Raw genomic sequence first — 25674 nt, 5'->3', positions numbered from 1 at the left:
ATACAGTGGTTGTTGACATTTACTTTGTTTACAAACATTGGAGTAAAACCAGCTCATATTTTGGGTTCTGATGGGGAAGGACAGTTGAACTAAGCTCATGAGGCATTTATGTGTTATATTCTTCAAGAATCAATGGGTACATATCTATACTTTACAAGTCCAAAAATGTATGTAGCAACTAAGGATTGCCCCTTTAACAGGCAGTGACCTTCATGCAGCAGAACTATGTCGCCATTTGAACGTGATTCATTAACCTGCCCCAAAAAAAGAATTCTGTCCACTGTTCCGCGAATTACTTGCAAAATCTAAAACGATTTTTAGATGTGGTCACGTAATTCCAACGAGGGAAACATTGCTACTGCAACATGTTAATACAATCTGTTCACATGTGAGGAGAATAACATTATTTCAATCCCACATGTGATTCTGCAATTCCACATGTGAAAGTGAGATTTTCACAGTTGGAGTTTTCTTACATGTGAAACTGCAAATTAGATTTTCACGTGATTGTTTTTCACATGTGAACTTGCAATTCCACATGTGAAAGTGAGATTTTCACGTGGCGTTTTCTTACATGAGAAAGTGCAAATTTGATTTTCACATGTGATTGATTTTCACATATGATTGATTTTCACGTGAACTTGCAATTCCACATGTGAAAGTTAGATTTGTACATGTGAAGTGGCAAATGTGATTTTTACATGTGAATGATTTTCACGTGAAAGTTTTTAACATTTGAAACCACAAATTTCACATGTGATGTTTGTGTTGGTATTTCTCCTCTATCCCTTCTTTCTCCACATGACTTTTACCTCCACCACAAAGTGGCCAACCTCCCTGAATCCCATGTTTGTAGGGTTCTTTTTGGGCTCTGGTTTGTGCCTTGTGTGTGTCTACTGTGTGGGGTGCCTTCTAATTTGGGACGCAGACCCTCTCTCTCCCTCTCTCTCTCCCCCTCTCTCGATCCCTCTCTCTCTCTCTCTCTCTCTCTCTCTCTCTCTCTCTCTCTCTCTCTCTCTCCCCTCTCTCGATCCCTCTCTCTCTCTCTCTCTCTCTCTCTCTCTCTCTCTCTCTCTCTCTCTCTCTCTCTCTCTCTCCTCTCTCTCCCCCTCTCGATCCCTCTCTCTCTCTCTCTCTCTCTCTCTCTCTCTCTCTCTCTCTCTCTCACTCCCCCTCTCTTTCTCCCTCTCTGTTGGTTGATGGTAATGGCGGCTCATAAATAAAGGCTCAAGTGTAATTTGAAGGGTTTTTATGTCCTGAAAGGACTGAAGCTAGTGAACACCGTAAAGAAAGAGCTAAAACTAGAATGGATTGGTCTAGCAACAATGCAACATGATGGAATGGTGGAGAGGCAATTGTCCTGCTGATCTGTACAGTCATAATCTGCATCTCAAATGGAACCCTATTCCCTATGTAGTGCACTACTTTTGATCATGGACCGTAGGAATGTAGGGAATAGGGTACCACATTTGGGACGAAATCATAGTAGGCTGTTTATGCCTCAATGTTATTATTTTCAATATCAATTATATCATTATATTATAATGATATTACACCAGGTTGTTATTATAAAATATAATTTGTTCTCAATTACCTAGCTAAAAAAGGTTAAATAGATATTCTGACATTTTAAAAAAATACCAAAAAATAAATTAAAAAAATATTAAAAATGTATGCACTCACTCACTAACTGTAAGTCGCTCTGGATAAGAGCATCTGATAAATGTCTAAAATGTAAAATGTAAATACACTACATGACCAAAAGTATGTGGACACCTTCTCGTCGAACATCTCATTCCAAAATCATGGGCATTAATATGGAGTTCGTCCCCCCTTTGCTGCTATAACAGCCTCCACTCTTCTGGGAAGGCTTTCCACTAGATGTTGGAACATTGCTGCGGGGACTTGCTTCCATTCAGCCACAAGAGCATTAGTGAGGTCAGGCACTGATGTTGGGCGATTAGGCCTGGCTCGCTGTCGACGTTCCAATTAATCCCAAAGGTGTTCGATGGGGTTGAGGTCAGGGCTCTGTGCAGGCCAGTCAAGTACTTCCACACCGATCTTGACAAACCATTTCTGTATGGACCTTGCTTTGTGCACGGGGCCATTGTCATGCTGGAGCAAGAAAGGGCCTTCCCCAAACTGTTGCCACAAAGTTGGAAGCACAGAATCGTCTAGAATGTCACTGTATGCTGTAGCGTTAAGATTTCCCTTCACTGGAACTAAAGGGCCTAGCCTGAACCATGAAAAACAGCCCCAGACCATTATTCCTCCTCCACAGTTGGCACTATGCATTGAGGCAGGTAGCGTTCTCCTGGCATCCGCCAAACCCAGATTAATCCGTTGGTCTGCCAGATGGTGAAGCGTGATTCATCACTCCAGAGAACGCGTTTCCACTGCTCCAGCGTCCAATGGCAGCAAGCTTTACACCACTCCAGCTGACTCTTGGCATTGCGCATGGTGATCTTAGGCATGGAAACCCATTTCGTGAAGCTCCCGACTAACAGTTATTGTGCTGACGTTGCTTCCAGAGGCAGTTTGGAACTCGGTAGTGAGTGTTGCAACCGAGAACAGACTATTTTTATGCGCTACGCGCTTCAGCACTTGCCGGTCCCATTCTGTGAGCTTGTGTGGCCTACCACTTTGCAGCTGAGCCGTTGTTGCTCCTAGACGTTTCCACTTCACAATAACAGCACTTATAGTTGACCGGGGCAGATCTATATAGTGTATAATGAAGTAGTTTATTATCCTGAATTATATTTTCAGAGAATACAAATAAATGTCTCTGGTGTGTGAGATGGAACAGTAATATGGAATGGATATGTGGATAGTTTCTTGTTGCTGGCTTTGTTTTGTGTTCTCAGAGGTTTTATAGTTCATGTTGCTTGACCTTGTTAAGTGCTCTGTAAATACTTTAATTGGCTTTCCCTGTAACCTATAATTTATTGTAATTCCCATAAAAGCTTTACCCTGGGTGCCGGCCGGTTTCTGCTTTAGCCAACTCGACTTGTCATCGTGTTGCCAAACGACGTAGCTAGCGCCATTGAATACAGAAACAATCAAACAATCAGCTTTAATATTGCAGCTAGATTGTGGCTCCTATCAATGTAATTATCTGCATCATTTCCAATATTTTTGGGTAAATATTTTGAGATTCTTCAAATAGCCACCCTATGCCTTGATGACAGCTTTGCACACTCTTGGCATTCTCTCAATCAGATTCATGAGGTAGTCACCTCATGCATTTCAATTAACAGGTGTGCCTTCTTAAAAGTTAATTTGTGGAATTTCTTTCCTTCTTAATGCGTTTGAGCCAATCAGGTGTGTTGTGACAAGGTAGGGGGGATACGGAACATTTCAAGAACTTTGAAAGTTTCTTCAAGTGCAGTCACAAAACCATCAAGCACTATGATGAAACTGGCTCTCATGAGGACCGCCACAGGAAAGGAACACCCAGAGTTACCTCTGCTGCAGAGGATAAATTCATTAGAGTTAACTGCACCTCAGAAATTGCAGCCCAAATAAATGCTTCACAGAGTTGAAGTAACAGACACATCTCAACATCAACTCTTCAGAGGAGACTGTGTGAATCAGGCCTCCATGTTCGAATCGCTGCAAAGAAACCACTACTAAAGGACACCAATAAGAAGAAGAGACTTGCTTGGGCCAAAAAACACAAGCAATGGACATTAGACCGGTGGAAATCTGTCCTTTGGTCTGGAGTCCAAATTGGAGATTTTTGTTTTTTGTGATACGCGGTGTGGGTGAATGGATGATCTCCGCATGTGTAGTTCCCACCATAAAGCATGGAGGAGGAGGTGTTATGGTGTTGGGGTGCTTTGCTGGTGCCACTGTCTGTGATTTATTTCGAATTCAAGGCACACTTAACCAGCATGGGTACCACAGCATTCTGCAGTGATACGCCATCCCATCTGATATGGGCTTAGTGGGACTATCATTTGTTTTTCAACAGGACAATGACCCAACACACCTCCAGGCTGTGTAAGGGCTATTTTACCAAGAAGGAGAGTGATGGAGTGCTGCATCAGATGACCTGGCCTCCACAATCCCCCGACCTCAACCCAATTGAGATGGTTTGGGATGAGTCGGACCGCAGAGTGATGGAAAAGCAGCCAACAAGTGCTCAGCATATGTGGGAACTCCTTCAAGACTGTTGGAAAAGCATTCCAGGTGAAGCTGGTTGAGAGAATGCCAAGAGTGTGCAAAGCTGTCATCAAGGAAAAGGGTGGCTATTTTTGGAAGAATCTCAAATATAAAATATATTTTGATTTGTTTAACACTTTTTTGGTTACTACATGATTCCATATGTGTTATTTCATAGTTTTGATGTCTTCACTATTATTCTACAATGTAGAAAATAGTCCAAATAAAGAAAAACCCTTGAATGAGTAGGTGTGTCCAAACTTTTGACTGGGACCGTATATATTTTCCTTCTTTATTATTTTCCTTTAACCCTACCATCCCTCTCCATAATTGGAGTAAACTAATGGACAACAACACTTAGGATTCTACTTCCAGCTTATACAGTGCATTTGGAAAGTATTTAGACCCCTTGACTTTTTCCACATTTTGTTACATTACAGCCTTATTCTAAAATGGATTAAAAAATAATAATTCCTCATCAAACTACACAGAGTTTTAGACATTTTTGCGTAGCAGAAATACCTTATTTACATAAGTATTCTGACCCTTTGCTATGAGACTCGAAATTGAGCTCAGGTGCATCCTGTTTCCATTGATCATCCTTGAGATGTTTCTCCAACTTGATTGGACATGATTTGGAAAAGCACACACCTGTCTATATAAGGTCCCACAGTTGACAGTGCATGTCAGGGCAAAAACCAAGCCATGAGGTTGAAGGAATTGTCCGTAGAGCTTCGAGACAGGATTGTGTCGAGTTACAGATCTGGGGAAGGGTACCAAAACATTTCTGCAGCATTGAAGGTCCCCAAGAACACAGTGGCCTCCATCATTCTTAAATGGAAGAGGTTTGGAACCACCAAGACTCTTCCTAGAGCTGGCCGTGCGGCCAAACTGAGCAATCGGGGGAGAAGGGCCTTGGTCCTTGGTCCTTGAGTGGCCCAGCCAGAGCCTGGACTTGATCCCGATCGAACATCTCTGAAAATAGCTGTGCAGCGACGCTCACCATCCAACCTGACAGAGCTTGAGAGGATCTGCAGAGAAGAACGGGAGAAACTCCCCAAATACAGGTGTGCCAAGCTTGTAGCCTCATACCCAAGAAGACTTGAGGCTGTAATCGCTGCCAAAGGTGCTTCAACAAAGTACTGAGTAAAGAGTCTGAATACTTATGTAAATGTGATATTTCCGTTTTTATTTGTAATACATTTGCAGAAAAATGTAAAATCCTGTTTTTGCTTTTTCATTATGGGGTATTGTGTGTAGATTGACGAGGGGCGGGGGAAACAATTTAATCCATTTTAGAATAACTTAACAACATTTGGAAAAAGTCAAGGGGTCTGAATACTTTCCGAATGCACTATAATATACTATATACATTTTACGGACGCAGTATATTTTACATTAGTTATCTCGTGTTTTTTTTTGTCCCTCACTTCAGCTCCCTTCAACCCCTCCCATCTATCTCTGAACACCATCCAGTTTTGATTTCTAGCTGCCATATATTTTTCAACTGTGCTGTGATGTTTCACAAAAGTTCTGAACCTTTCTATTGTCATAGTTTCTACAGATTGTAAATTAAAGATACATTTTTTTGCTAAGAGTATTATTAGATTATTGATTGATTTCCAAATCACCCAGCAGTGCTATTTGCAGCTCCAGGTAAATGTTGCAATTCTTCAGCCATTCCTGAACCTGCGACCAAAAACAAGCTACATATGGGCAGTACCAAAACAAGTTATCTAATGATCTGCAGAGCTGGGATGGTTGTATCCCCAATATATATATAACATTCTATTGGTTGCAAGAATTTCGTATAATCATTTAAATCGAAAAACTCTTAAGTTTTGAATCCGGCGTTGTTTTTGTATCAGTTCATAAACCATGTGCCATGGAATCGGTACATCGAAAATCTCTTCCAAACTATTTTGCAACCTGTTTGGCACAGCTGTCTATTTTTTGGTCCTTAAATTAAACTGGTATACTTTTTTATTTATCACAATTTTATTTAACCGGTTTTGGTAATTCATGTAAGTTCCTTACCTGCTCCCCCTTCCACTTGCCTCTTCCATTTATGCGGAAATGCTGCAATTAGTTGGTTGTAATTTTGGATAGAGCAGACATTTCCATAAATGTTTGTTAGCTGCATGTGTCACAACTCCACCAGTCCTATTTATGATATCATTTACAAACATGATAAATGTTTTCTTATTTCATCCACAGATGTTTTTTTGTTCCTTAAGGCTATATAAAGCAGTGCAATATCCAATCATAGATCTATGTTGTACAATAATGACATTACACATTGTCCCTCTCTGGTTAAATGCTCTTCAGTGCCAGGGCAGGTGGGAATGTCAGGCTTCATCCTAAATGGCACCCTATTCCCTGTTTAGTGCACTACTATGGGCTCATGTTAAAAGTAGTGCACTAAATAGGGAATTGTGTGCCATTTATGATGCAGACTAAGTGTATTGATGATGATTTCCCTGAGGAGGACCCCTGGTGTGCTTTAAAAGCTCTGAGGGTTTAAAATGGCCGCTGTCCCCTCCCACCTCCTTATTGCTGGTTAATTATAGCCTGCAGAGTGGTAACCGTGGTGACAGCCTGGGTGGCAGCTCCAGCAACCAACCAACCAAGTGACCTTTTCATTTGACTTTCACAGCAGAGCTTCGCCATGACAGGTTACTGGAGGTCACAGTCATAAAAAACTTGTAACAAATGAAACAAAGTTATGTGGTTAACGCGTGTACATTTCACTGACCATTTACATTACATTTTTACATTTTAGTCATTTAGCAGACGCTCTTATCCAGAGCGACTTACAGTTAGTGAATACATATTTTTTTAGACATTGACTAGATTAACTTGAAACTTCAAGTAAAAGCTAAAATTGAATTTCTCGATTCTTGAGGGACTTTTCGTACTGTGAAATGTAAATGTATTGGACAGCAGATGAGGAGACCATAGATTTAGACCATGAACAGAAACATACATATACTGGACTGTATTTGCTCATGAGGCTGATAAACCAGCCAATCTGATCCTGACAAAGACTCAGTTATTGGTCAAAACATAATCTATTGTATAGAAAAGATGATTGGGGATATCTACCAGTGTGAAGGTGGATACATTTAGTTTTTCTCTCTGTGGTTCCTCCCAGCTGGCAGTGCCCCACAGTGAGGACTGGGCACGCTTCGCCCGCACCCTGATGGAGATAAAGGCCAACCGGGCCGACGGCGAGGAGGAAGGGCCTGTGGAACTGACGCCATAGGATTGAACGAATCACTGCAGGATCCAATAGGATCACCGAGCATCGCCAGGCACACTGGGCGGCTCACTAGGAGATCCAGCCCATCAGAAGGCTTTATTCTCACACCTTTATAACATGATTTCACGCACCTGTCAAAGCAGCAGCATGTGTTTCTAGACCCCGCCCCCCTCAGTCTCTCTGTGACAGCTACGGGTCGTGTTCTCCTGCTCAGCCGTTGCTGACGCATGCCAGATCTTACAACACTTGAAAAGGTATTTTACGTATCAGCTAACCACATCATGTTATAGTAATCTGGTGCCCGACTGCACAGTCGATGACGTGACAAGCAACCATTGGTTGATGCAAACACCGTCTGAGCAGGGGAACGCGACCACTATTCCAACAGTGTCCAGGCTACAACGTGCTTTCACTCTACTGTATTTACATCACATTTTGGGGAATTTATGTTTTTGGAATTTATGTTAATATATGTTAGTCGTATAAGCACCTCGGGCCTTTTTGTAATTTACTATATTCATAATTTATTGATGAACTTACTGTATGTGGTCAGTTATCATACAGTGCTTAGAACCTAAGGGAATCCCATATCCAATCATAGGTCTCACTACAGCTGTGAAGCGCTGTGAAACTAGCAGTGAGAACAATTCGACAGGGCCTATAGAACTCTATGTTGTCATGTTACAGAAGTCTCATGTTCATAGTGCTGTTGTTGTGCTTTTCTCAGTATCCAACCCCCTACATGCATGCAACACATTTATAGGTTCTTACAGCTTCATAGATATGTTCTAATATGTTGTGGATGTCTGTAACTGCTTTATGTCAATGTTATATATACGTATGTGAGGGTTATTGCACTATTCAAGGGCCCCGTGTAGCTCAGTTGATAGAGCATGGCGCTTGCAACGCCAGGGTTGTGGGTTCGTTTTCCACGGGGGGCCAGTATGAAAATGTATGCACTCACTAACTGTAAGTCGCTCTGGATAAGAGCGTCTGCTAAATGACTAAAATGTAAAATGTAAGCAACAAATTCTAGTTTAGCACTTTGTTTAGTGGAAGTGCTACGTGTACTGTAATGAATAGACATATATTGTCATCTAGAGTGTGTGCCCGCTGTTTATCATGATATATCTGCCAATAAATCATGGCTGAAGAACTGTTAGCTTGTATACTTGTTGTTAAACTACTGTAATTATCAGAGGTGGGACAAAGTCATTGTTATGCAAGTCACAAGTAAGTCTCAAGTCTTTGCCCTCGAGTCCCGAGTCAAGTCGAGTCAAAGATGAGGCAAGTCCCAAGTCGAGTCAAAAGTCAAAGCCATCAAGTCTCAAGTCGAGTCCAAAGTCCTACATTTTAGTTTCGAGTCATTTCAAGTCCTCTTAGCAAGCCTTTGCAAGTCATTACAAGTCCTCGTAGCAAGTCTTCTCGAGTCATAAGGCGCAAGTCCAAGTCAAGTCACGAGTCATTGATGTTAAAGTCCAAGTCGAGTTGCAAGTCTTTGTACATTTTGTCGAGTCGAGTCTGAAGTCATCAAATTCATGACTCGAGTCTGACTCGAGTCCAAGTCACATGACTCGAGTCCACACCTCTGGTAATTATAGTGTCACAAGTTGGACGTTTGTCTGTTATGATTCTCACCTCTTACCAGGCGTCAAGCTTTTCTCTGAATTGTCGCACCACAACCTTGTAAAAGAACACACGCACACACGCTTTGTTTACTAACGTTAGACGTTTCTTTTTAATTGTATTAGTACATATACACTGAGTGTACAAAACATTGACAGACTGACCAGGTGAATCAAAGTGAAAGCTACCCTTAGATCCCTTATTGATGTCACTTGTTAAATCCACTTCAACCAGTGTAGATGAAGGGGAGGATAATTTTTAAGCCTTGAGACAATAGAGACATGGATTGTGTATGTGTGCTATTCAGAGGGTGAATGGGCAAGACAAAAGATTTAAGTGCCTTTGAACGGGGTATGGTAGTAGGCGCCAGGCGCACCGGTTTGTGTGTGTCAAGAACTGCAACGCTGCTGGGTTTTCACACTCAACAGTTTCCCGTGTGCATCAAGAATGGTCCACCAACCAAAGGACATCCAGCCAACTTGACACAACTGTGGGAAGCAATGGAGTCAACATGGGCCAGCATCCCTGTGGAATGCTTTCGACACCTTGTAGTCCACGCCCCGACGAATTGAGGCTTTTCTGAGGGCAAAAGGGGGTGCAACTCAATATTAGGAAGGTGTTCCTAATGTTTTGTACACTCAGTGTATATAAATATTGCTGCCATACATACAGTAAGGCACAATTATTACACGCCATATAATACTCCTCTCCTGTACAAGTTTAAATGTGGGCGTCTTCCGTGACAACGAGCAGCTAGTATAGTATAGTGTAATGTAGTGTAGTATAGTATCGTGTAATGTAGTATAGTATAGTGTATTGTAGTGTAGTATAGCTAGTCAGTGACATTATCTTTCTGCTCTCCCTCTGCTCTGCTGTGCCCTGACTCTTTAAATAAGACATTAATTCAACACACAGCACAGTTTGAGCTGACAGACAACTCAACTTAGGATAACAGATAGTCACTACAGTACCGTAGTAATACAGTGTGAAAATGGTGGTTACACTGAACAGTATAATTACGTTCAAGTGTTTAGTTTGGTCGATCTTTTTCATGATCAAGATTATTCGTCTTTTTTCTTCACAGTATCCAAAAAGCAACTCAGCGAACCGTATCAATATGAAAATGTCTCTCTGTTCGTTCTCATATGTACAGAAGAACCATTGTTCGGATGTGCGTGCTTGTGTTACTTTCCCCATCGATAACGTCACATTTAACATGGAAATAAAAACATGTCCATTTGACAGATAGGGCTTATTCTGTTGAGGTTCTATCAGACAAACTCACAGGTGGAAGACAGTAAATTCACCATTATATGGTTAGGCCGGAATTCAATCAAAGCTTGTTGTCGACAAGCACATTGCACTGTCAGCCGGACATTCACATTCATGGTAAACGCTACGCATGTTGGCTCAAGCATAAATTACCTTAAAAAATCAAGTGCAATGCGCTTGTTGACAATGCATATTTGAATGAGTCCCAGCTTTAGTGATGATGTAATGACAGGAAGCAGTCCAGGTCTAATTCAAGTCATGGCCAGCCCCTCTTCTACTGTGTTAAAATACCAACTAGAATGGCACTACTCTAGACACACAATGTCAGTACTGTAGCTATCACAAATTCAGTGTTACAGCGTGATTGAAATTTAATGGCAATGCTCCCACGTCAGCGGAGACTGCATTCACGGTAAATGCTGCAGATGTCGGCTCAATAGGAAATTATTTTTAAATTTCTAGCTTCAGCGATAGAGATTGAATAGAGCCCTTGATCTTCACAATAAGACTGACTCAAAAAGTCATCTTTACGGCTAGATGAGACTAAAACAGAAGCTAAACCAAGCTGGTGTGCTTTTAGACCATGACATATAAAGGTTGTTTCAAGAAGTTCTTAATCGTTTTTTTATTAATGTCTCATATCAACTAAAACATAGATACCTATTTTTCTTTAAAGCCTAGCGAGGCACATCACACTAGTCAGAATGTGCCTCTCTTTCGGGTGGAATATTCCAAGTGCTCGACGGGGCGGGGGTGGGAGGGAGGGGGTGTAACGATTGCGCGTGTGCTCTATTCTGCCCCCTACGGGTGGGCAGAGGAGGTTCAATTCAAGGGGGGTCCTCCTTGGACAGGGGGGGTTACGTGCACGTTGTATCTTGGGAGGTGGAGTCCAAATTTGCTTTCGATGCCAGCGAACGTGGCCACGGCCAACCTGAAGCCTCCGATGTGGTCGGGGCTGGGCGCCGGCAGGCTGATCCGAGACTTGGGAGTCGGCTCCGAGCCAGACGGTTTTCTGTGGTGTGGAGAGAGAAGGAGAGGGGAGAGGGGAGAGGGAGGAGATAGAGGGTGAGAAGAGAGAGAGGGGTAAGAGAGGGAGGAGGGAGGGGGGAGAGAGAGGGAGGAGGAGGGAGGGTGGTGAGGTGAAAGGAGGATAGAGAGATGGAGGAGAGAGAGGGGGAGAGCGGGAGGTGGAGGGAGGGGGAAAAAGAGAGGGAAGGAGAAACAAGGGAGGAGAGAAAGAGAGAGACAGAAAAGAGAGAAACCAAAAGTGGAGGGAAAAGAGACCGCGAGAGAGAGAGGGAAGAGTTAAGAGTTTTTATATTAAACATTGTCCACCACAAAAAATAAACATCTTAATCGAATATTAAGACTGGGCGAGAGAGCTATTTATTTATATCTTTTTTATTTTTTAGAGTGCTATTTTTCCCCAGAGCACTGGAACCAGAAATAAATTAATATCCCACAATGGTTTCATATACTCATTTCTGTGATATCTTTCCAATACGGACAACAAGGAACACATTTCAAACCCACACCACACCATCGAGCAGTAGAGTATTAACTGAACGTTTTTCTGAACATTTTTGAGAATGGAGCAAAGTCTGTGAAGACCACATTATGCATACAGTATGCATGTTATTTTAGAATATTTAGGACAGAAAGAACCCCAAAGTATTGACTAAATTCTGTCAATACAATTACATGTACAGTATAATAGTGAATGTAATGTTTTTGGTGACGCTTATCCTAAAACTCACCCCCTTACCCTCCTGTCTCTGTCTCTTATTGGTCAATGGAACATTAGAGAAGTGCATTCTAAAGAGTGACCAGTTTGCTCTGCCAAGGAACATGAGCTCATTTCTACCCCGAAAAGCTGGAAAGAGAAAGAGCACAAGTCAAAGTGATTCTCTCTGCCCTCCATCACAGCTCTGGAGCTCTGGAGTTTAGGACTGCCCTTACATCACAGCTCTGGAGCTCTGTAGTTTAGGACTGCCCTTACATCACAGCTCTGGAGCTCTGTAGTTTAGGACTGCCCTACATCACAGCTCTGGAGCTCTGTAGTTTAGGACTGCCCTTACATCACAGCTCTGGAGCTCTGTAGTTTAGGACTGCCCTTACATCACAGCTCTGGAGCTCTGTAATTTAGGACTGCCCTACATCACAGCTCTGGAGCTCTGTAGTTTAGGACTGCCCTACATCACAGCTCTGGAGCTCTGTAGTTTAGGACTGCCCTACATCACAGCTCTGGAGCTCTGTAGTTTAGGACTGCCCTACATCACAGCTCTGGAGCTCTGTAGTTTAGGACTGTCCTACATCACAGCTCTGGAGCTCTGTAGTTTAGGACTGCCCTACATCACAGCTCTGGAGCTCTGTAGTTTAGGACTGCCCTACATCACAGCTCTGGAGCTCTGTAGTTTAGGACTGCCCTACATCACAGCTCTGGAGCTCTGTAGTTTAGGACTGTCCTACATCACAGCTCTGGAGCTCTGTAGTTTAGGACTGCCCTTACATCACAGCTCTGGAGCTCTGTAGTTTAGGACTGCCCTTACATCACAGCTCTGGAGCTCTGTAGTTTAGGACTGCCCTACATCACAGCTCTGGAGCTCTGTAGTTTAGGACTGCCCTACATCACAGCTCTGGAGCTCTGTAGTTTAGGACTGCCCTACATCACAGCTCTGGAGCTCTGTAGTTTAGGACTGCCCTTACATCACAGCTCTGGAGCTCTGTAGTTTAGGACTGCCCTCCATCACAGCTCTGGAGCTCTGTAGTTTAGGACTGCCCTTACATCACAGCTCTGGAGCTCTGTAGTTTAGGACTGCCCTACATTAGTTTAGGAAATGTCACGTCCATCCCACCAAGTAATGGTCTGCATCCCAAATGGTGACCTATTCTTTATATAGTGCACTACTTTTGACCAGAGCCCTATAGGAATAGGGTGCCATTTGGGATACAACCAAGTAAAGGGTGAAGCTAGTCAGCTGATCTACTCTAAAATTATTTTGGTCTCATGTCACTTCTTGTTCCTCTGGAGACAAAGAAGTGCACCCACACAATGGGTAGCCAAGCTTTTCATTTAACCCTCTGCATGGTTTTAAATGGTAATGTATTCTTTGTGTAACTACACATCTCTCTCCCTGTGTTGAAAGGTTGGCAGTAAAGAGCTGCTAGAAATGACCATCATTTTGTGTCACACAGCAATAGTCAGTAGAAGCTATCATTCCCAACTGGACGATTCTGACATTTACGTTTTTTGATTTTTTTGTTGTTGATTTTATCGTGTGATTGTCTGAATTTCCTCAGCAAGACTGAGCAATCTAGTCTAATATCCGACAAGACATCAGGACCGTTATTCATGAAGTGTCTCAGAGTAAGAGTGCTGATATAGGATCAGTTTGGTATTTTAAATAATAATGAATAAGATTATATGGACAAGGGGGGGTCCGGATCCTAGATCAGCCCTCCTATGCTGAGACACGTTATGAATACGGGCCAGGCTTATGTCATTCAGATGAGGAGAGGGAGGAGTTCTGACTTACTGTCCGCCGAAGTCCACGTAGAACCACCTCTGCAGGAGTTCATAGGTCACCAGGGTGACCCCAAACTGAGGTGAGGACCGGAACACTCGGGCTACAGTGAAAAACCACAACTCTCAATAACACTATTTCACTATTACACTACTGTGTAAACTATGTGGAGCCTGGGTACCAGTCTGTTTGTGCTAACATTCCACTCCTTGCCACTGCTTGTCATGCAAAACAAGGAGTGAAATGTTAGCACAAAACAGGTCTGGATTTCAGGCTAAATAATGTGCCATATGAAGGGTTAAAAAAACAGTTGCAAATTAGCTAGAGATGACCATGGTACACTGTGACATAGTAGTGGAATATGGTTATTAAAACAACAACACTGTCAAATAAGACCTAGAAAGCAATCTACACCACTCCTCATCAGTCAACTTTTTTTAGATAATAATACAAATAATTCCACGCTTTCAACTGGAAATAAACTAAATCTGCCATTTATATCACATCATCATCAGACATTAATAAAAATGTGGTGATACCTCCCGCTCCTTTCCAGAAGGCCCGTGGTCCCTCCTCCTTCAGAATCTTCCAGAAGCAGTCAACGAGGCCGCTGTACGTGGTCTGGCCGGCACGGGCCGCCACTTGTAGCCTGGTCTTGATAACATCGGCTGGGGTCACCAGGGAGGCCGCGGGCATGCCTAAGGAGAGAACACCTCACTCAGCACCCTGGCGGCTCTCAGGATTCTGATTCAGTACTTGTTAGTACTGTCTGTGAATGTAGTGGTTCTGTTATCCTACATCAGTGTTAGTACTGTCTGTGAATGTAATGGTTCTGTTATCCTGCATCAGTGTTGGTAGTGTCTGTGAATGTAGTGGTTCAGTTATCCTGCATCAGTGTTGGTACTGTCTGTGAATGTAGTGGTTCTGTTATCCTGCATCAGTCTCCGTATAGTCTGTGAACGTAGTGCTTATGTTATCCGGCATCAGTGTTGGTACTGTCTGTGAATGTGTGGTTATGTTATCCGGCATCAGTGTTAGTACTGTCTGTGAATGTGTGGTTATGTTATCCGGCATCAGTGTTGGTACTGTCTGTGAATGTGTGGTTCTGTTTTCAAGCATCAGTGTTAGTACTGTCTGTGAATGTGTGGTTATGTTATCCGGCATCAGTGTTGGTACTGTCTGTGAATGTGTGGTTCTGTCATCCGGCATCACTGTTGGTACTGTCTGTGAATGTAGTCGTTCTGTTATCCTAAATCAGTGTTGGTACTGTCTGTGAATATAGTGGTTATGTTATCCTGCATCAGTGTTGGTACTGTCTGTGAATGTAGTGGTTCCATTATCCTCCATTAGTCTCCGTATAGTCTGTGAACGTAATGGTTCTGTTATCCTGCATCAGTGTTAGTACTGTCTGTGAATGTAGTGGTTCCATTATTCTGCATCAGTGTTAGTACTGTCTGTGAATGTAGTAGTTCTGTTATCCTGCATCAATGTTGGTACTGTCTGTGAATGTGTGGTTCTGTTATCTGGCATCAGTGTTGGTACTGTCTGTAAATGTAGTGGTTCTGTTATCCTGCATCAGTGTTTGTACTCTCTGTGAATGTAGTGGTTATGTTACCCTGCATCAGTGTTTGTACTCTCTGTGAATGTAGTGGTTATGTTACCCTGCATCAGTGTTTGTACTCTCTGTGAATGTAGTGGTTATGTTACCCTGCATCAGTGTTTGTACTCTCTGTGAATGTAGTGGTTCTGTTATCCTACATCAGTGTTAGTACTGTCTGTGAATGTAGTGGTTCTGTTATCCTGCATCAGTCTCCATATTGTTTGTGAATGTAGTGGTTCTGTTACCCGGCATCAGTGTTAGTACTGTCTGTGAATGTAGTGGTTCTGTTATCCTACATCAGTGTTAGTACTGTCTGTGAATGTAGTGGTTCTGTTATCCTGCATCAGTGTTAGTACTGTCTGTGAATGTAGTGGTTCTGTTATCCAGCATCAGTGTTGGTACTGTCTGTAAATGTAGTGGTTCTGTTATCCTGCATCAGTCTCCATATTGTCTGTGAATGTAGTGGTTCCATTATCCTGCATTAGTATTAGTACTGTCTGTGAATGTAGTGGTTCTGTTACCCTGCATCAGTGTTTGTACTCTCTGTGAATGTAGTGGTTCTGTTATCCTGCATCAGTCTCCATATTGTTTGTGAATGTAGTGGTTCTGTTACCCGGCATCAGTGTTAGTACTGTCTGTGAATGTAGTGGTTCTGTTATCCTACATCAGTGTTAGTACTGTCTGTGAATGTAGTGGTTCTGTTATCCTGCATCAGTGTTGGTACTGTCTGTGAATGTAGTGGTTCTGTTATCCTGCATCAGTGTTAGTACTGTCTGTGAATGTAGTGGTTCTGTTATCTTGCATCAGAGTTGGTAGTGTCTGTGAATGTAGTGGTTCTGTTGTCCTGCATCACTATTTCTGCTCAATCTGTCTGTATATGTTTCTGCTGTTGGGTTATACAAAGGTTATACTTGAACCCATTGCACTGTGTCCTCCATGTATATCATGAGTATATGACGAATAAACAAAGTTGAACTCTCGATGAGATTTTTATCTAACTCCTCTTGTCTACGTTTGTACTTATTTCAAAACATCATCAAATCCTACTTTAATTTGAGCCTTTGGTCATCTGAATGAGGACCAGTGAGTGATATGTAGAACTACTCTCTTGATCCTTCCCACAGAAAGTTGTGTACGATCAGAAAAATAAATTAGAAAACTGCATTGGAGCTACTATGTAATGTTCATGGTTTTCTCCCTCAAGAGGCAGACAATACGAGGTAATGAGATGGACACACAAAGGCATCCCACGTGCCAGTGACTGGTGACTGGGGGCCCCATGCGGGCAGCCCTCTCCAGCCACTTCAGCTATGAATGGCCTCAATCATCAATGGCTGCTTTCGACCACCACGCACAGTCATTACCATCACCGGCCTCTTCACCAGCTAGTCACACAGACTTCTAGCTACACGTCTTCAACCTAAACGAGCCATTCAATTCAACCACTGATCAACTCACTCACTGCAACTGTGACAGAACTGGAAAGACCACCTGCACTGATATCCTTCATATGAGAGGACAGGAGATGAGAGGAAAGGAGGGGAGAGGAGAGGAGAGGGGGGGGGAGGAGAGGAGAGGAGGGGAGAGGAGTGGAGAGGATAGGAAGGGGGAGGAGAGGAGGGGAGGGGAGAGAAAGGGAGAGGAGAGGAGGGAGAGGAGAGGAGGGAGAGGAGAGGAGAACTCAACTGGCTTCACAGCACATTCAAAGTGCTAAGGAGACTCAAAACACAGGAACACAGTCTTAAATCTCCCTCTCAAAGCTACCTCAGAAAGCCTATTCCTCTACAGCCATAGAGAGAGTGTAAGAGAAACTAAAAGAGAGAGAGAGAGAGGAGGAGGAGGAGGAGGAGGAACTGGGAGATGACCAGCTCTGCAGTGTGTTCTGGGATCAGGGGGTCTGCTTGGCAAATAATGCCGCCCAAACTGAGTGTGTAATTCAATTTCCTGCGCCGACTGTGAAGCGCTAATTGCCAAAAAGGCTTAACCGCTGATAAATGTAGAAAAGAGTGATAAATGCTATGAGCAAATGCAAAATCATAAACTGCATTTCAGGCTTCTAAACCATAGCTCCCGGACCCGGTCGAGGGAATTATCAAAATAAGACGAAGGGGGAGATTGGGAGTAGGAATGCTTTTTTAGATTTATATGACTTTTCCATGTAGCGCCATGATCGCCGCTCACTCCACACTGAAGAGCAGAACTACAGTACTGACCGACATATCCCTCAGGATTCAAAATAAATATTAACCCTTTTCTTGTGACGTTCCAAACCACCCTGGCTTGGCTTCTGCACTCGCCTTCTTATACGCTGTTTTCTTTCAGATAAACCCACTCAAGTAAAAATATTAAACCTACAGACTCGCTCCAGATCATATTTTCACGTAGGAGGAGAAAGAGACCTGGAAGACTGTGGATCAAAACTGTTGGATGTCTTTCCTCCGGCTTGCCAGTATTGTGAGATCTGTTTATTGTCGACCCAGCTCCCCACCCTCCCCTCCCTCAGCTCCTCACTCTTAACACTCCTAACACACAGGCTGCCTCTCAACTGGCACCCTATTCCCTATATAGTGCACTACTTTTGACCAAAGCCTTATGGGCCCATAGAGAGTGACTATGGACCCTATGGGCTATGGTCAAAAGTAGTGCACTATATAGGGAATAGGGTGCCATTTGGGACAGAGCTCAGGTTGCCAGTTCCTATATGTTAGCAGTGGAAAGTCTCCCATCCTATTGAAACCCTGTTGGCAGGCAGGCGGTTGGTCTCTCTCTGGGCTCTGTCTACTCCCTCAGTGCTTAGCTCCAAACCCCAGCCTCCAGCCAATCGCTGAGCACTCTAATTAGGGACGACCACGATGGAGCCTGTGGTCACCGGTGACTACTGGGGCCTTAGGCCTGGAGGCTGGGAGGGATAGAGGGACGGGGAATGGAGGGATGGAAGGAGGGAGGGAGGGATAGAGGGACGGGGAATGGAGGGATGGAAGGAGGGAGGGATAGAGGGATAGAGGGACGGGGAATGGAGGGATGGAAGGAGGGAGGGAGGGATAGAGGGACGGGGAATGGAGGGATGGAAGGAGGGAGGGATAGAGGGATAGAGGGACGGGGAATGGAGGGATGGAAGGAGGGAGGGAGGGATAGAGGGACGGGGAATGGAGGGATGGAAGGAGGGAGGGATAGAGGGATAGAGGGACGGGGAATGGAGGGATGGAAGGCGGGAGGGATGGATAGGGGAAAGAAAGGGGTGGAGGCTGGGGAATGGAGGAAAGGAGGGATGGGGAGGGGGAAGGATAGCGGGATAGAGGCTGGGAGGTGTGGAGGCAGAGGCTGGGAGGGAAGGAGGTTAGAGGGATGGAGCCAGGGTCTTGGGTCTGGGCCGGGGCCCATGTGGTGGCTCACCACCCACCAGGAATGCTCACGCTTGGTTTTCTGCTTCCCCAAGAATGGTTCCTTATTAAGCTTGTGCTAGTGACAACATTTTAACAGTATTGTTTTTTCATCTGAATCGTCATCTTCTGATCGTCAATGACCAATATGGTTGGATGTGTGTATAATGTATACAGTTTCTCTATCATATAGGCTGAGAGAGAGATAGAGAGAGAGAGAGAGAGAGAGAGAGAGAGAGAGAGAGAGAGACAGACTAGGGAGATAATAAATTGCTCTTAGAAAAAAGGGTTCCAAAAGTGTTCGTTGTCTGTCCCCATAGGAAACTCCTTTTTGGTTCCAGGTAAAACCGTTTCTAAAGAGTTCTACCTGCAACTAAAAACAGTTATTCAAAGCGTTCTCCTATGGGGACAACAGAAGAATACTTTAAGGTTCTTAGAGTGTAAGACCCTGGGTCTGAGTCACAGTGTTGCATGGTATCTTACCTGCTATGGCCCCTGAAAACAGCAGCTTGCCCGGTCCGACCCTCCCATCCTCATCACTCATGTAGGCCTTCACGTGAGCATAGCAGGGGAAGTAGATGGCTGAGAAGGGGATGTCTCGCAGGAAACAAGCTTTGGCTCCCTGTGGATGGTGAAGAGAGATAGAAGAGACCGATGGGTGAGGGGGGAGGGGGGGGTGAGAGATGAGGAGGACAGAGAAACAAGGAGGGAGGCAACAGACAAGGATGGGTCAAAACAGAGAGAGAGAGAGACAAGAAGGGAGGGAGGGATGGAGACAGTAAAAAAGAGAGAGAAAAGGAGGGGGTGAAACCGAGGAAGAGACAAGGGGAATAAAAGGAGGGGAGGGAGAGAGAGACACGAAGAAGTTTCGTAAGAGACACAAACTTTCACTGAGGAGGTCTCATATACAGTACTGTAACCCTTTTTCCTTTAGACATCCATGATTTGGAAAATGAATGGAAAGATGTTACTGTTTTACTTCTGAAAAATCTAACCCCAAAATGTCTAAGACTGGTTTCTGTTCCTGTCCCTCTGTATTTGAAAAGCTGGTATCTTACATATTGCTAGGCCCAGCAGTGTACCCTGACCACACGACCTGGCCAGGGAAAACTCTGGGCCCTACACTACAACAACTCATCACCTCTCCTCACTTCTCATCTCCATCTGGCAGCCAGTTCCTATATGTGAGACGAGAGAGAGAGATAGAGAGAGGGAGAGAGAGGGGGGGAGAGAGAGAGAGAGAGAGAGAGAGAGAGAGAGAGAGAGAGAGAGAGAGAGAGAGAGAGAGAGAGAGAGAGAGAGAGAGAGAGAGGAGAGTAAAAGATGAGAGATCAGGGAAAGAGGAGGAAGATTGCCTCTGTCCATCACTGTAAAAAAAAGCCATATCTTCAACCAGATCACGTTTCATCTTATTCCCCACCTTGGCTGCCATCCAGGTGAGGTTGGGGAAGAGAAAAGGAAGGCTTTCCCTTCAACAGAGCAGTTTAAAGCCAGGGCTGCATCCCAAATGGCACCCTATTCCCTATATAGTACACTATTTTTGACCAGAGCCCTAAGGGTTCCCTTTTGGGCCCTGGTCAAAAGTAGTGCACTATACAGGGAATAGGGTGCCATTTCGGACGCAGACCAGGATAAGTTCTCCTTAAAACAGGCTTCATTTAACTGCCGGGTTTAATCCTACCACTCATACACAGCGTACACAGATACCTTACTGTATGGGTATCTCTTCTTTCCTCAAGCGCTTTGCTTCTTTCTCCCCTGCCTGCCCTCCCCTCCCCTCCCCTCCCCGCCAGGGCCGCCATACCAGACTGCATGCTGAAAAGCTGCAGATAGTATCGCCAAAGCCCTGGTTCACATTCTCACAAAGACAGGCCTAGTAGAGACTCAAGCTCAACCTTGTACCTGATGAGGCTGGGGCTGGTGCTGGAGAGGCTGGGATTGAATTCTACTACTATGATTCTACTGTGATTCTACTGTGATTCTACTGTGATTCCATTGTGATTCTACTGTGATTCTACTATGATTCTACTGTGATTCTACTGTGATTCTACTGTAATTCTACTATGATTCTACTATGAATGAGGGATTGTGCATGGTGCATACAGTATGATTGATTGTGAGTATGTGTGTCTATCCCAATGTGTGTGTGTATGAGCACTGGAGTACACACAAGTACAGTTGAAGTCGGAAGTTTACATACACTTAGGTTGGAGTCATTAAAACTTGTTTTTCAACCACTCCACACATTTCTTGTTAACTAACTATATTTTTGGCAAGTCGGTTAGGACATCTACTTTGTGCATGACACAAGTAATTTTTCCAACATTTGTTTACAGACAGATTATTTCACTTTCACAATTCCAGTGGGTCAGAAGTTTACATACACTAAGTTGACTGTGCCTTTAAACAGCTTGGAAAATTCCAGAAAATTATGTCATGGCTTTAGAAGATTCTGATAGGCTAATTGACATCATTTGAGTCAATTGGAGGTGTACCTCTGGATGTATTTCAAGGCCTACCTTCAAACTCATTGCCTCTTTGCTTGACATCATGGGAAAATCTAAAGAAATCAGCCAAGACCTCAGAAAAACAATTGTAGACCTCCACAAGTCTGGTTCATCCTTCGGAGCAATTTCCAAACGCCTGAAGGTACCACGTTCATCTGTACAAACAATAGTACGCAAGTATAAACACCATGGGACCACGCAGCTGTCATACCGCTCAGGAAGGAGACGCGTTCTGTCTCCTAGAGATGAACGTACTTTGGTGCGAAAAGTGCAAATCAATCCCAGACCAACAGCAAAGGACCTTGTGAAGATGCTGGAGGAAATAGGTACAAAAGTATCTATATCCACAGTAAAACGAGTCCTATATCGACATAACCTGAATGGCCGCTCAGCAAGGAAGAAGCCACTGCTCCAAAACCGCCATAAAAAGCCAGACTACGGTTTGCAACTGCACATGGGGACAAAGATCGTACTTTTTGGAGAAATGTCCTCTGGTCTGATGAAACTAAAATAGAACTGTTTGGCCATAATGACCATCGTTATGTTTGGAGGAAAAACGGGGTCGCTTGCAAGCCGAAGAACACCATCCCAACCGTGAAGCACGGGGGTTGCAGCATCATGCTGTGGGGGTGCTTTGCTGCAGGAGGGACTGGTGCACTTCACAAAATAGATGGCATCATGAGGAAGGAAAATTATGTGGATATATTGAAGCAACATCTCAAGACATCAGTCAGGAAGTTAAAGCTTGGTCGCAAATGGGTCTTCCAAATGGACAAATGTATTTATTTTTATTTTATTTCACCTTTATTTATATTTATTCCAAAGTTGTGGCAAAATGGCTTAAGCACAACAAAGTCAAGGTATTGGAGTGGCCATCACAAAGCCCTGACCTCAATCCTATAGAAAATGTGTGGGCAGAACTGAAAAAGCGTGTGCGAGCAAGGAGGCCTACAAACCTGACTCAGTTACACCAGCTCTGTCAGGAGGAATGGGCCAAAATTCACCCAACTTATTGTGGGAAGCTTGTGGAAGGCTACCCGAAATGTTTGACCCAAGTTAAACAATTTAAAGGCAATGCTACCAAATACTAATTGAGTGTACGTAAACTTCTGACCCACTGGGAATGTGATGAAAGAAATAAAAGCTGAAATAAATCATTCTCTCTACTATTATTCTGACATTTCCCATTCTTAAAATAAAGTGTTGATCCTAACTGACCTAAAACAGGGAATTTTTACTAAGATTAAATGTCAGGAATTGTGAAAAACTGAGTTTAAATGTATTTGGCTAAGGTGTATGTAAACTTCAGAATGTATGTGTTTATATGAGTGAATAGGTTTGTCTTGATAAATACTGCACTGCACATACAGCAATACCATACATGTGATAGGATCATAGTTGGAGTTCTCACTGTGAGCAGTGGTGGCACTAGCGCATCAGCCAGTCAGCCAGTCAGCCAGCCAGCCAGCCAGTCAGTCAGTCAGTCAGTCAGCCAGCCCCTCCAGCAGCGGAGCGGAGGTAGGTAGCAGGGAGAGGCAGAGAGAGAGGCTGAGGGGCAGGGTAATTAGCCTGACAAAGGGTGCTCTGTGCCTGGGCACAGCCTTGAGGAGCCAGCCCGTCTGGGACTCACAGGCTGGAGCCTGTCTGGGCCTTCCCGGGCCCTCCTGCTTCTCTCTCAATGCACATTGTCTCAGCAGGAGGACAGGAGACACAGAGAGAGACAGGGGAGGCACCACTACCGTCATACTGGATTCAGCATTCTCATACATACGACGGAGCAGACATACTGTAGACGCGCACACACACACAGACACATACACACACACACATACATACATACACACAGACAGACACATACACACACACACATACATACATACACACAGACAGACACATACACACACACACATACATACATACACACAGACAGACACATACACACACACACATACATACATACACACAGACAGACACAGACAAACACATACAAGTGGAGGCATCAGGTTCAGCACTCTCACACACACACACAGACACACACACTGATTGACGAACACAAACGACTAACATGGGACAAACCTGGGAAGAAATAGAACTGAAACTTTGCTACAAAAAGAGAAAGGGGTAGTATCTGTAAGCTATAGATAAAGGAACTTGGAGATTTCATTTAAATGAAACCCAAATAAGTGTTAACGCCCACAGCTTTAATGTGAGCTAGAACTCTTTAAAAGGCTTCATGAATCAACGACACTGATCATCATCGGTGCCCTTTTAAAAACCAACCTCTCCATAACGAGAGTGACTCACCGTAGTTCTAAAATAAAGCCTAAAGGTAACACCTGCCAGAGCTCAAATCACCATCCAACATTCCCTTGAAAACAAAACTCAGAGCCCCTCTACCTACCTGAGTCACTGGTATTCATTCCATTATTACCATGGCCATTGTTACACAGTTACCTCACATTGTTTATATCTCAATCTCAGCCATGCTCCCTGCTACCTGGCCCTGGGGGGCCCTACGGTCCACCTCATAGGCACTCACTAGCAATCTCTACCTGATTCAGTTGCTATTGTAGCTGAGGGGTTAAGTACAGCTATGTCCTAGTTGTCCCTGTCTTTGAATCCAGTGCTAGGTGTACAGGAGGACCTACCTTGTAGAGGCCAAAGAAGCCCAGGTCCTTGATGACAGATATGGCGCTGACGCGGGGGCCGGTGGTGATCTCTCCAGCCACCTGCAGACGGATCTTCACGATCTCCAGAGGGTTGGTGAAGATCACCTGAGAACCACCCGCCTGGACGGACACACACACACACACACACACACACACACACACACACACACACACACACACACACACACACACACACACACACACACACACACACACACACACACACACACACACACACACACACACACACACACAGACAGACAGAGAGTGGGGAAAGGATTTACAGCACTAGAGAAGTGTTTTATGAAACCTGAATTATCAGCAGCACAAGGGGAATATTTTTGTAATAAAACTGTAACACAATGGGCTGTAAGTGACCACTGTAGCTAGGTAACGGAGTGTACCCATCAGCGTACACTGATGGTGCCCTTATAGGGACCTCACAGGACAGTTCAAATAGGCTACACCAGCAGTAAAAGGTGTTTACTGTAGACAGGCTCCTAGATCTGTCAGTAATATATGTTCACTGTAGACAGGCTCCCAGGTCTGTCTCTAGTCTCTAAACAATCCTTATTCAGTTCTACCCTGCCTGAGGGGTTCTGTCCTAACAACGCTCCAACCTTGTACTTGGTGCCGGAGATCAAACACCCAGCCACAGGCCCAGACAGGTTCCTCTCAGACAGGTTCCTCTCAGAGAGCTTTCAGGCTACAGCTATGGTATCTAGAGCTGGGGGTGCAGTGCGGAGGCGGCGGCGTTTAAAACTGTGTTTATAGCTAACTGCGTCTCGGCACGGAGAGGGAGAGCCGGGACATAGTTAGCCGGGAAGGCGGCAACCATTCTGGAACTCTCTCTCTGTCTCTCTCTCTCTCTCAATCTGAATCTGCAACCATGTGCATTTTTTAACAGCCGCCCTCGAATTCGTAAGTAAGCGTTCCCATATTTCGAGGGAGAGATCATAATCGTCTCATTGAAGGTATTAGGACTTTAAATAGAGTGGAGCAGAACCGACCCACACTTCCCATCCAGAACTTTTAAATAGAGTGGAGCAGAACCGACCCACACTTCCCATCCAGAACTTTAAATAGAGTGGAGCAGAACCGACCCACACTTCCCATCCAGAACTTTAAATAGAGTGGAGCAGAACCGACCCACACTTCCCTTCCAGAACTTTAAATAGAGTGGAGCAGAACCGACCCACACTTCCCATCCATAACTTTAAATAGAGTGGAGCAGAACCAACCCACACTTCCCTTCCAGAACTTTAAATAGAGTGGAGCAGAACCGACCCACACTTCCCTTCCAGAACTCTAATTAGAGTGGAGCAGAACTGACCCACACTTCCCTTCCAGCCCTTAATGAGGGCAGTGAATAGCAGGAGGCCGATTCTTAATTCTAACGTCTCACCGCTACAACGTTATAACTATTTCTTCCTGTGGAAAATGATCTTTCATAGTTGATTACAGCGGCCCTCTAATAGCAATGCATTTATTACGGGTCCGTTGGACACGGAGATGATGAACTGGAATTAGGTCCACTTCAGCTCACATCAATTGGACACTAATTGGGGGATTATTTTATGTTAAGGACAGCAAACAACAAGACAGGTTAGAGAAACCACCACACAATTAGGACTGTCAGACAGAAGAACAGACACGTCTGTCAGGGGGAG

General features: G+C 44.2%; 2 protein-coding genes across 8 annotated transcripts in view; one reads left to right on the top strand and one right to left on the bottom strand.

The window, feature by feature from the left end:
- The window catches only part of LOC121572086 (cytoplasmic dynein 1 intermediate chain 1), a 99894-nt gene extending 91527 nt beyond the window's left edge, over positions 1-8367 (top strand). For all 7 annotated transcript variants that reach the window (XM_041883980.1, XM_041883985.1, XM_041883982.1 and 4 more), the window contains one exon: positions 7319-8367. In XM_041883980.1, coding sequence (XP_041739914.1) covers positions 7319-7429 — 111 coding nt within the window. In that variant the 3' untranslated portion in view covers positions 7430-8367. The remainder of the gene's footprint in view (positions 1-7318) is intronic.
- A 1265-nt stretch (positions 8368-9632) lies between these two features.
- The window catches only part of LOC121572085 (calcium-binding mitochondrial carrier protein Aralar2-like), a 97874-nt gene continuing 81832 nt past the window's right edge, over positions 9633-25674 (bottom strand). The window contains exons 14-18 of the mRNA XM_041883978.2: positions 23984-24124; positions 19312-19450; positions 14388-14546; positions 13861-13951; positions 9633-11336 (exon numbers count right to left, since the gene is read on the bottom strand). Coding sequence (XP_041739912.1) covers positions 11147-11336; positions 13861-13951; positions 14388-14546; positions 19312-19450; positions 23984-24124 — 720 coding nt within the window. The 3' untranslated portion in view covers positions 9633-11146. The remainder of the gene's footprint in view (positions 11337-13860; positions 13952-14387; positions 14547-19311; positions 19451-23983; positions 24125-25674) is intronic.

Source organism: Coregonus clupeaformis, chromosome 8 (genome assembly GCF_020615455.1).
Source record: "Coregonus clupeaformis isolate EN_2021a chromosome 8, ASM2061545v1, whole genome shotgun sequence".
Classification (NCBI taxonomy): domain Eukaryota; kingdom Metazoa; phylum Chordata; class Actinopteri; order Salmoniformes; family Salmonidae; genus Coregonus; species Coregonus clupeaformis.
Note: the sequence above shows the minus strand (reverse complement) of the source record. Positions and strands in the feature narration are given on the sequence as shown.